This window comes from Macrobrachium nipponense, chromosome 22 (genome assembly GCF_015104395.2).
Source record: "Macrobrachium nipponense isolate FS-2020 chromosome 22, ASM1510439v2, whole genome shotgun sequence".
NCBI lineage: Eukaryota > Metazoa > Arthropoda > Malacostraca > Decapoda > Palaemonidae > Macrobrachium > Macrobrachium nipponense.
In genome coordinates, this window is record NC_087213.1 from 73,857,091 (window position 1) to 73,869,852 (window position 12,762).

Consider the following 12,762-nt stretch of genomic DNA (forward strand, 5'->3'; position numbering starts at 1 on the left):
TAGGCCAAATGTCAAGCACTGGAATTTAAAAGGTCATTCACAGCTGAAAAGGAAATTGAGAATAGGTAGATTTAACAGGTGTACCAGGAGAAAAACCTCGCAGTTACACTAAGACAATTTCTAAGAGAGGGTGGATAAGATGGAAGAAAGATAATATGAATGGAGGTAGGCGCAAGGAATGAAAGGGGTTTTAGCTAAGGGTCAAAGCACTGCCAAGAACCTTTAGTAATGCCTAGTATACCCAGAGAGGTACACTGATGGATCTACCCCTTATGGGAGCTCATGATGGATCTACCCCTTACGGGAGCTCATGAGTTGGAGCCACTTCGCCAAAGGGCGGTAACAAAAGTGACCATCCAATCTCCCTGGTGAATGGATGACAGGACTGACTGCCATGTTTCCATTCTAAATTTTATTGTCTGAACAAAGAAATTCAGAGCACTAATGTCCACGACAGGTCTCCAACCGCCTGATAATTTGGGATCAGCAGACAATATGGTTTTCGAATCCTTGTGTGTTTACGTCTTCAACCACCTCTACAGCTCTCTTCCCAAGAAGGAAAGAAAAATCTCATGACAGCTGAAAACCTCTCCGAGCCTACAGAGTAGGCTGTCAAGCGATTGGAGATGACAATAAAGGAGGCTTCTCCCTGAACCAGATAGAATCACCCTCTCTTGAGGATTTTCGAGACTCACAGTTCTACACTCCCATCATTGGTCCCAAAAATGTAGAAGCCTGGCTCCCACAGGAACAAGGACAACAGGATCCTCGCTTACGAGATCAGAGTTTAGTGGATGACTTCTTGACAAGTCAGAATGAAAAAAGGTTCGAGAGCGGATGGGGCTGAAACTTTGCTCTGCCGCCTCAAAAAGGCTCCTGTTGAAGCGAAGAAACTGTTCTTATGCCACATGAGACTAAGGCCCATGACCCAACTCCTTGGGATGCTTGGCAGACTGTGCCAGCAGATCTTGAGTCATTTCTACTGTAAGTCTGTGGTCTCTCTCTCTCTGTGTGTATAAATGATATTGTTATGATACAATAAAGTTTTATGCATACTTACCTGGCAGGTATATATATAGCTGTATTTTCTGAAGTCCGACAGAATTTAAAAAACTTCCGACACACGCAGTGGTCGGCCAGGTGGTTAGTACCCATTCCCGCCGCTGGGAGGCGGGTATCAGGAACCATTCCCATTTTCTATTCATAATTTTTATTTCCACTGTCCCCTGAGGGGAGGTGGGTGGGTACTTGAATATATATATATCTGCCAGTTAAGTATGAACAAACTTTATTGTATCATAACAATATCATTTTGCTCATGAACTTACCTGTCAGATATATATATATAGTTGAACCCCACCGTTGGAGGTGGGAAGGGACAGAATAGAAGGATTTTGGGACACAAATGCATGCAGATGATTTATATCTTGGTTCCACCTGTTAGCATAGCCGACTTCGTGATTACTGTCACCCAAGTCTGCTCCTGCTTTACTAGAGTTGCCAGCGAGGTAGAGACCTATGAAGCTGGTGCACTCCAGATGATCTGTCAACGGGGGCGTGACCACAATGTGACTAGACCATATTGACCATACCATGAGGGGCTAAGAAGTAAAATAAATATATATAATATAATTATATATATCACCACCTGACCAACCTAGCCAAAGTTAATGTGTGTTAACTAAGGCTTCAGAGTTAAGAAGTCGCCGTTGTCAGCGACTCCACAACTAAATTAAGAGCTCTTCCTAACCATTTTCTACAGGATAGGATGAGTAGTACTTCTTGCCCCCAAGATTGTGTCTGCAGACACGTATGGCCCTAGCGAGCAGCAGATCTCATATGCCATCTTCACATCTCGCAGGGAGTGTGAAGTGAACCCAGAGTTGCTTCGCTAAAACATGGTACTCAGGATGTTGCTGAGTGCCATGCTCTGTTGAAATGCTTCCGAGGCCGCGCCCTCACCTCGTGAGCATTCAGATAAAAAGCTTTCAAATCTTTGTGCAAACACAATGAGGAGCATTTTTTGAAAGAACTCCTTAACCCTAAAACCAGGGGCTGTACTTCGATATGGGCAAGTCTGGTCTTTTTCGGAACACTGCAGATTGCCCCGACTGACTTCGACTTTCTTGATTTTAAGTAGATAAAACTTGAGAGACCTGACAGGGCACAGGACTCTCTCTGGCTCCTGCCCACTAACTTGTGCCCAAGGACAAATAGGTTTCCATTCTTAGGCCACAACGAAAGGCTTAGAGAGCACACCTCCTTGTGTTCTCTAAAGCCAAAACTTGTGACGATGGCTTAAAATCTCACTAACCCTCTTTGTCGTATCTAGGGTGGTTAGAAGAAGGCCTTCCTGATCACATACAAGAAGTTAACAGGCAGGAGAGGTTCGAATGCTTTGACATCACGAACTTCAGACTACGTCTAAGTTCCATATTGAAAGCTTCGATCCGGAAATGCACAGTCTGTACTAAAGGTCAGGTGAACGACCAGTTGACCAGTCAGACGAATCAAGGACAGCAAGGCTGTACCCTGAAGACCAAAAGGCACTATTCTTAGCTGAAGGATGAGTGTCTGGACTGCCTGGGCGATTCAATCTAAGCAAACCTTGGGGGTGTATCAACGCAACCCAACGTCGCCCGCAATCGACTTCGTCAATAAGAAACTCAGGGCTACTATATGTCGCCTGATCTCGCACGAGTGTCTGACTCCGAGAAAACAGGCGAGGCAAAAAGTAGATGGTGAGCTAGAATCGAGATTCCACAGACCTCAATGATCGTGAAGGTCTTTGTTGTTTGACAGATGCAAATCTGTCAAACAACATTCTCTGTTGTCTGTTCGCACTTGGCAAGAATTTTCAAAAACTCTCGGCAACCGCTAGACCACTGGTAGTTCAGGTGATCTCCCCCACGTTCCCGTGGCGCTGGTACTTGGAACTATTCCCCGTTTTCCTCAGATTTTCTCTGAACCCTGTCTCCTGAGGGGAGGAGGGTGGGAATTTAATTATATATACCTGCCAGGTAAGTATGCATAAAACTTTATTGTATCATAACAATATCATTTTTATGCATGACACTTACCTGGCAGGTATATATATAGAGCTGATTGACACATTTGGAGGTGGGTCACAGACAGCAACATCGTCATAATTCAAAAATTAACTAATTTTTAAAATTATTTAAAATTATTTATTAAGTTCCTTACCTGCTAAGGTAGCTGACTTCGTAGGTCCTGCCTCTTAGCCTGCTAAACCTTAGTAGCTCTCAACTAGGATGTGACCTGTTTGTTGAGAAAGCTAATAACAAGGGTCTGACAACTGGACGGACCAATTTGTTGACAGGAAACCCTAGCCCTCTCTTACCAGGGGCATTCATGCTAGGATAAGTTAGACCACCTGAACCACTCACAAAGCTAACGTAACACATTACACTTCACATACTGAAGAGGAAATAACCCTCTCAGACAACCATAAAAAAGAACACCACTTAATTAAAATACCTAGCATGTTAGTAATCTATCGTTGCTGCCGTCGATCGAGACGATTCGTACGGACTTTTGCAATCCTGAACGAACCTCTAGATGATCGTTACATTCTACGCCTGTTGTTATAATAGGCTCTTTCTCGTAAACTCGAGCAGGGACCGAGAGAAGATACTTCTTAAGATATGAGAGAGCTGTGGAATATCAGAGTTGATGTGGACCACTGGTTCCAAAAACTCGTTTCGAGGACTGGAGGGACTACCGAATTGCATTTACTTCTTCAGATTAAGATCCAGGACATCTGAAACACTATCCAGATGTCCGGCACCTTCTTTTTATCATGACGCACTGAGAGATGTTCAGAATAATTCCTAGATCTTGAATAATATTTCAGTTTCCCGGTAGGAAAAACTGTGGTCTGAATTGCAGTCTATTCGGGGAAACAAACTTCTTCAGGAAGGAAATGGTCCCCCAGCAAGCTCATCCATTCCCTCCCCGAGTATGCTTACTTCCCTATAAGGCTGCGCTTTGCCTAAGCAGGAGAGCATATAAAAGTGCAATGTTGCGGTAGACTCGTAGTTCTATACCGTGCGGTAACGAGACCGAAAGGATTAGGAGATAACTTGTTGAACATAGTAAGGCAAAACTAATGCAACGTTTATTCATTCACGTAAGAAATCCCCTCAATCTTAGGCTAAAGTCCGTGATTGTAGGACAATAGATCACAGTTAGTCAGTCAATCCCGCAGGAGGAGACGTAACCGCCAGCACAGAGATACGGTTAGTCAATCAATCCCGCAGGAGAGAGAGACGTAACCTACAGCGCATGACAGCGCACGATCTGTTACTGGTGGCTCGGTTGGAACTTGGACAGTCAGACACAGCAGCAGCCAGCAGCTTACGAACGTCGTCTCTTAACTTTATGTCTGGGTTGCCAGCTACCCTATTCTACGAAGAAATAGGTCCGTTATTTTTTGAACAAAAAGAGACCTCTCAAGACTGGTATATTTAAGCAAAGAAACAGAAAACGCTAAATATATAAGCATGCGTTTGTGTCGTCAGAACACTACCATACAACGTAAAAGATAAATCGGAAACTCCTGGAAGGCTGCAGGGAGTGACGATTAAATGTCCTTAAAATAGTAGACAATAGACTCTCGGTTGCCATCCGAAGAGGTAACTACAGCAAGCGTGTATGACTTGAACCAACCAGTAGTAAAATAACGCAAGGCAAAAAATTTTATTATATCACAATAAAGTTTGTTCATACTTACCTGGCAGACATATATATAGCTGAATTCGGAAATACGGCTACATACATATCTGACAGGCAAGTTTCATGAACAAAACTTAGAGAATCGAAGCAGACATCTCAAGCTTCTTAAGATACTGGACATAAGTTCATTGACGTAGTCTACAAGTCTATTTCTTGTACGAGTCTGCGAATGAGGAAGGAGAGCTCTTCCGAACCTTGTCCTTATTCGCTTACGCAATATCAAGTTAATGAGATGTTGTCAATGAGAACTAACCCATTAACGGTACAGAGAGATATTTTGTCAATGAGGGGAGACCCACTTACTTGACAAAACGATAGTATATTGTCAATGGGGGAAAGTCACTGAATGACAAAACGTAATCCAGGAAGTCGAGCCTTTTATTTTTCGATTCCCGTCTCAAACAAGGAAGGGACAAGAATCCTGTTAAAAGACTGGGCTTACGGTAGGTAGAACGACGATGCTCAATCGGCATGGAAGTCTCGACTAGAAACTAACAAAATCTATCATCTGAAAAACCCTTTCAGATGGTCTAAAAAGCTTTAAATTTATTTGGCAGTATGGCAAAGGAAGTCTCGTCTTGCGCTTTCCTGAAGAGCGTCCTTTTGATGAGTGCCTTTGCAAGAATCCTACTGAACGTTGCCGAAAATCCTGACGTTCGGAGGCGTCGAGCCTTTACATAACCCGTAACTTGTCTTTATCTCAAATTCTTGACTGAGGTAGAGAAAACGAGATCTTCCCTTGAGCTTTCCTAACTCATCCCACCTCCTTTGCGAAAAGCAATATAATATTGACAGAGACCTCTTGAATTTCACGAAACCCCGAGGTCTTGTTGGGTTTCGAAGACGAAGTTCTGTTCACTTTCTTGAGGCTCAAATCTTAAACAAGAGCTTGAAGAGTTCAACAAAAGCACGTTCTGGTGCGCGCCTCTAAGGATGCGTCCACTGGCGAGGACGGCTCGGCGTCCTGGTGCGCGCTCGGGCGTCCCCACATGACGATGACGCTCGGGCGGTCCACCTGGCGACGGACGTCTCGGCGTCCTGGTGCGCGCTCTAGCGGCCCGAACTCTGGCGAGGACGCTCGGCGTCCACTGGTGAGTTGCGGTCCATCCGAGCGTCCTGTTCAAGCCGATCGTCCAAATAAAAGCGTGCAGAAAGCGTCACGCTCCTGACAGGCGTCAAAACAAGCGAGAGAAACTGCCTTCTTTTTCCTATTTCTTGGTGGAAAGAAGTATCACCGTGATCAGGCAACTTTCGCCTTCTTACTTCTCACTGAAACACATAACGAGGGAGAAGGGACGTGAAGCGTCCTCTTCTATAAAGCTTCTTAGAGGGCGCGAGTCCTTCCGAGAGCTCCAACCTTGTGCGGGGGAGGACGCCTCGGAGGACGAGAAGCAATCCTTCAGGATTCGTGCATGTGCACGCACTTTGGCAGTCTGGGTATTTTTCATCAGAAACTGCCGAAGGCACGCCAGATCGGTGGGGTTTCCCTGTAACCCTCCTTCGGCTTTCGGACATGCCCTCTCCCTTGGTTCTGGGAGTTCGACAGAGGTCTAGACCTAGAGGCGTTATAAGGCCGATCTGACGCACCCTCCACTACACAAGGGGCACTGTCACTGCACTTAGCCACTTCACTATTGCTCTCTAAAGCAAACACTTTCGATTCTAAAGTTACGAATCGAAATAGTAATAAAGAAGAAAGGGCAATAACCTCTACAGACACTGTTTTAGGGCCCGAAGGCAACATTACAGGGTTAGGCGTAACAAAAACAGAAGTAGAACTCTCACAACAATGAAGGAGAGCGATCACCTCTCGCAGACATAGTCATAACCCGTAGGCCATACTACAGCGTTAGGCAAAATAAAGTCTACCGGAAGGTTAGCAGTATCACTACCCTGACTTTCGTAATTGATTAATAGCGTACATACTAAACAAACTTTTTCCTTACGGAATTAGACACGTTTACTGATTAATTGCGTACATACGAATCATACTTTTTCCTTACGGAAATAGACATGTTTCTGATTAATTGCGCCCCCCAAGTGCGGAACTACCGAAGCTTTCGGTAGCCACACCCTATCTTTGCAGACCAACACCCCTCTGAAACTAGCCTAACTAGATTCAGATATCTTATGCAAAAATGAATCAAATTCAAATCAATTTAAGATAGCGTATGCCTAGCCACAAATCCAAGTAAATAAATTAAAAGACAATTAGGATACTTAGCGGCAAATGAAGTTTCCAAAATCCTAAGCCGGAGGTACTGAGGCGAAAACAGGGTGTTTTTTCAGTACCGGCGACAGAAAATTTATGAATAGAAAATGGGAATGGTTCCTGATACCCACCCGCCTCCCAGCGGCGGAATGGGTACTAACCACCTGGCCGACCACTGCGTGTGTCGGAAGTTTTTTAAATTCTGTCGGACTTCAGAAAAACAGCTATATATATACCTGCCAGGTAAGTGTCATGCAAAAATCAAAACGTTTTTCACTTTTTTCAAAAAAAAAAAAAAAAAAAAAAAAAAAAAAATCAGTTTTGTAATTTAGAAGCAGTCTTACACTACAGATATAGAGACAAATCATGAATATTTGCCAGTCTCAAATAATTCACAGAAGAATAATCAATGTTTTAAAATGAATCCTTTAGCACCAGTGGTTATCAAAAATTTCCAACAGCATTTCTGAAATAACTGAAAACTACTAGTCAGTTGCTACACTGCTATTCTTTGCCTTTTTCAATCCTTGCCCTTTTTATTTCCAAAGTAGTATGTTGGCAAGGTATGTTCTATTTCCTCTAGGGATTGTTCCTCCACCATAAAAATTCCTCCCCTTTTCACATCTTCATTAAAAACATAAGGTGTAAAAACTTACTCTTGAGCTGTCACAGCCATTTGATAAAGTTTATTGTTGTTGGTACCAGAGGTTCTCCATAGATTTCTCAGTCTCCACCACAACTAATCATAGGCCAGGATGTACTACAGAATCTTAACAGCAAACCCACAGAATGGTAACGCATGTGATGCCCAGAATGTCCTGAAAAATAAATCACACACAAATGAATATATACCAAAATCTTGAGTAACTTAACAGATGACAATACCTAAGTGTAAAAGCTAACCCAGATCCAAATTTAAAATAAATGGTACAGTAGAGACAGTTAAAAAAAAAATAATTCAATTATATTACATATTCTTACTAGGTACACACAACAGAGAATTTTATGTATGAGTAATGTTCAACGTGAGTTGGACAGAGTTGTTGAAGCTTGGTAACAAGGTAGTTACTTGGAGGTAGTCGGGGAGTTGGGGTGAGTGAGGGGAGTCCCCACTAACATTCCACGAACCAACACAATTTCCTTGAAAATATGAAATTTTCTAAAATCAATTTGCATTTTTCATAGCTAACAAACTTAACATAAACCTTGATAAGTGTTTCTCTCTCTCTCTCTCTCTCTCTCTCGACATACGATTGCCCTAATATACGAATGTTTTGAGATATATACAACGAAATATTTGAGATACGATTTTGCGATGAGTGTTAGTTGTATAGGCGACCGATAAATGGCGTTCAGTCTGTTTGTTTGTTGGTGCTGCATGTTAACACGTCGTTGTTTAGTTCGTTGTATTTGTGCCTATTTTTCGTGTTATTTTGTCTATTTTATTATTAACCATGGGTCTCAAAGCTAAAGACAAAGCAGGTGATAAGAAAAAACCCGAGAAAATGATTTCAATGGAAGCAAAACATGAAATTATATAGCAAAGCAAGAACGTGGCGTTCGTATCGTCGATTTGGCAAACGAGTATGGTCGAAATCCTTCTACAATATCCACGATCATCAAGCAGAAGGAAGCTATAAAAACCTTCCAAAGGCATCACCATTATTTCTAAACTACGAACTGATTAAAAAAAAAAAAAAATTAGTTTAGCAATGTTATTTCATTTGTGTTTATTACGTAGTTATTAGTGTACATGCGTAAATAAAAAGAGAACAAATCGTTCCCTGCCACCCTTCCCTACCTCCTCCCCCTGCTGGCCTCACGTCATCTTTCGTTGTGGTAAGTAAAATTCCTTTCTTTTTTTTTAATTTTATTTATTAATATTTATTATCATTTATCACATTGCTATGTTATTTTATCATTATGTGTGTTATTACTCGTTTATTTGTGTATAAACTGTGTATATTACATGTAATTTAGCTGTGTTTAGGTGTGGTTTCATAGCACTAGAACGGATTAACCTCTTCATTACCGAAAGTTTGTTTGGAGGTAGGTGGGTACCACCATTCAAGTCTACTATACCGCACCGGGTGCATAAAGGTGGTACACATAGTACCACCAAAACTCCTCTTTTCAGATAGGGACTTCCAATCATTCTGTAATTTCGGTTTGAAGAGTTTGGAGCAAAATAAACAGTACGACACGATACCAGACGTATGATGAACCCCAAAAAATAGTATTATTACTGCTTATAGTAGTGTGTAGGTGACAGATGAACTGCGTCTCAACAAAAAATCACAAAACCAGACAAGCGTAAACATGTAATAACTTCTACCCAAGTAAAAAACCAGTTGTATCATCATTTACTGTATTTATTTATTTATTCACTTTACATTTTACAAATAAAAGATATGAACACCAGATAAATGAAGGTAGAAATAAAGCCTTATAGTAACTATATATAAAAAACCAAACCAGAGAAAAAGCAAAAAAAGCTATTTTTTCTGAGGACAAGAAACTTGAAAAATTAGTTTAGATACCCCTGATGCCCTAAAGTTGTTTTCTGTGATGAAACTAATCTTAGAAAATGTAGAAAATGACATAGACCAATTTTTGAAAGATATACTATAAAATTTGTGATTTCCATATTTATTGGCGGGGCTTTCGCTTTAGTTTTTGCTCTTTTTTTTGTTGTTGTTATTACGTGCTTATTTACTGTTCTATTTGGTAATACTTTATGTGCATGTTCCAGGTGCGATATACCAACATTCTGTAAGACCGAATTTCTATTAATACATATTACATTATTTTTAATGGGAAAAAATGCTTTGAGATACAACTGTTTTGATATACGACGATGGTAACGGAACAAATTAAATTCGTATGTCAAGGTTCCAGTGTACTGTACTGGATAATGTCTCTCTTTGGATACTTCGATTTTGCCAAATCTTGAGGGCTACAAGAACAGTTGATTACTATTTACGTATCACATAAACTAATTAAAGTAAACGTATCTTTAAATAGGCTTACCGTATATTATTTGTATCAACAAAACATTTACTGGCATGAGTCAGAGGCCGTTTAACGAAACGAACACTTCTCTGTCCTTAACTCGGAGCGTCGGAAGACGCCTCTCTCTCTCTCTCTCTCTGATCAAATTACTGGATAATGTCTCTCTTTGGATACTTGGAATTTGCGTTGTAATCTAACCAGAAACTTCGTTTTGTTATTATTACTGGAAACAAGCAATGATTTTTTCACTATTTGCGCTTTTGGACTGTTATATGTAAACTTTGCGCACCGCAAGCTAGTATGTATTCATTCGCTCGGAAACTAGTTCCGCATATGAGGCGTCACTAAAAAACATAGAAAAATATGACATAAAAAGTGTCGGAAATCATCATAACCTCAAAATTTTTGTTGTAATCTAACCAGAAACTTATTTCTATTAATATATTGTGCTAAACTATAAATGATTTTCATCATAGTATGCGATTTTTAAAAGCGTCATTAACTCGGAGCGTCGGAAGCATCAGCGTCGTAACCTTGGAACAAGCGTCGTAACCCAGGACGGATTTTTCCATTGAATATTTAAGAAAAAGTCGTAAACTCGGAACGTTGTAAGCCAGAACCGTCGTAACCCGGGGACCGCCTGTATTATGATAGTCAATTATTTTAATATTCCAGATATAACAGTGACACAGCTACTAGTTTTATTCTACCATTACTGAAATATTTATTTGTTTGTAGTAAATGTCAGCTGCCTCCAAAAAATCATCTCAAGAAATTTCTTTACCATGTCCCAAAGAACTAGCACATGCTACACAAGTTACAGATCGTGAGGCTCCAATTTCTGTTAAGATACCACAATGCAACACTGTCCAGGTTTTATGTCTTTTACTTTAAAAAATACACCTACCTAGTAGTATCAAAATTCTATGTTACATTACTCTTATGGGGTGCCATGCATCATTCATTAACTTTAACATACCAGCCTAAACAGTATTTATGTACATACATTTGTTTGTTTGTATGGTGTTTTTATGTTGCATGGAACCAGTGGTTATTCAGCAACGCTACCAACGGCTTTACATGACTTCCGAACCAAGTCGAGAGTGAACTTCTACACCAGAAATACACATCTCTAACTCCTCAGTGGAATGCCCGAGAATCGAACTTGCGGCCACCAAGGTGGCAGGTCGAGACCATACCGATCACGTCAATGAGGTGCTTATTTATGTACATTTGTTATTTTTCTTTTTATCTTTTTGTTATTTTCTCCCTTTTTTTATCTTAAGAAATCATTTTAAAAACTTAAGTTCATGACATTGCAGATTTGTTCCTATATGCTGTCTCATTTAAGGTGTTAGATCCAAACTTCTAAAGCAAAACACCTGGACCTAAATTTGCAATGTGAAGGACCTGCTGCAGTATCGAAAATGTCTCGGCTCAGGAGTCACTTATAAAACCACCTACTGTGCATTTCAGGGCTGTCCAATTTATTTTTGTCAAAAAAATCTTACCAAAACATCAGATATGGATTGTATTTTGGAAACAGCTATTTGAAGCCACTGCCTAATTGGCAAAAGTATGCGATGATGTATAATGTTGATAATTAAGGCACGGTTCTGAGTAAATCAAAGAAATTTAAAGGGAAACGTTGCTAAATTTACTAAGCACCCAGAGAGAGGCTAGTTATGACTTAAATTATGACATTGGATGTGATATGTAGCAGGGTTCCCAATGGTACTATAATAATGATTGTAGAAACACAAATATATTTGACCCTCTTGTAAAATAAGCATTAAAGGAAAGGTTAAGCAAATCATTATTGAGAATGATGATAATATTGTTGTTTCCCTTGGTGATACCAAGTGTACTGAATAAGAAATTGGCAATCAAACCTCAGTTTTCGTACGCCTCTCTTTTTGTATGTTTCTGTTTTTGTACTTTCTATGACATTTTGTCTCGATTGTAATACGTTTCCTCAGTTTTTGTATGCTCAGAAATGCTCCATGCAAGGCCCAGCACGTGACTGGGTCCTGTATCAAGCATCCAAACAAAGCAGCCCCTCTTCTTTCGTGACCCAACCTGCTTTTGTGTTCGTTGTTTTTGTGCTTTTTTTATTTGAGTGCACTGCTAAATAAGCCATCACGGGGCCAAAGAAACTTCCAAATGCTAGCCTTTGTAAAAAAAAGGTGAGAAACACTATAAAATTTGAGAAAGAACTCGTAGCAAAGTGTTGGAGGAATTTGCATGCTGATCTCGGTGAAAAAATACCTAACAACAAATGCTGCAGTTAGTGAATTTAAGGGCAGCAGAGGCCGATTTGAAAAATTTAGAAAACGAATGGGCATGGATAATGTGCCTATTTCAGGGATTACGGACATGTTTGCAAAGTGGAATGAAGTCAAAAAATTTGTGGAGAGTTATCATCCCAACAAAGTTGTAATCTGTGTCTATGACATGTTTAACCCTTAATGGACGGACTGATCCTTGGGAGTAGTAATAACAAGTTTGGGGTGGTGGACGGATAAATCCTGTAGATAAACAATATTAAGTGCCACTGATTTGGAAAGAATCGGTCAGGAAAGTGGGGCAATACGTCGATATCCCATAAATTCACTAATGACAACTTTTACACTGGCTAAAATCAAGACTCGGCAGTAAAGACTTCAGTTCTCCTTTTGACTTCAAGGGTGGTCGTATTATGTTCCTGTCTCACATGACGTCTTTTTGTAAATTTGCTCATAAATATGCTAATGGGTTGCTGTTATTTTTTGTTCTTGTCTTTT

The 12,762-nt window shown here is 40.4% G+C and overlaps 1 protein-coding gene across 1 annotated transcript in view; it reads right to left on the bottom strand.

Annotated features, from left to right (window-relative positions):
- The window catches only part of LOC135198806 (mediator of RNA polymerase II transcription subunit 12-like), a 122,150-nt gene that overhangs the window by 61,059 nt on the left and 48,329 nt on the right, over positions 1-12,762 (bottom strand). Inside the window, 1 exon segment of the mRNA XM_064226763.1 lies at positions 7,624-7,785. Within this exon segment, the coding sequence (XP_064082833.1) occupies positions 7,624-7,643 (20 nt within the window). The 5' untranslated portion in view covers positions 7,644-7,785.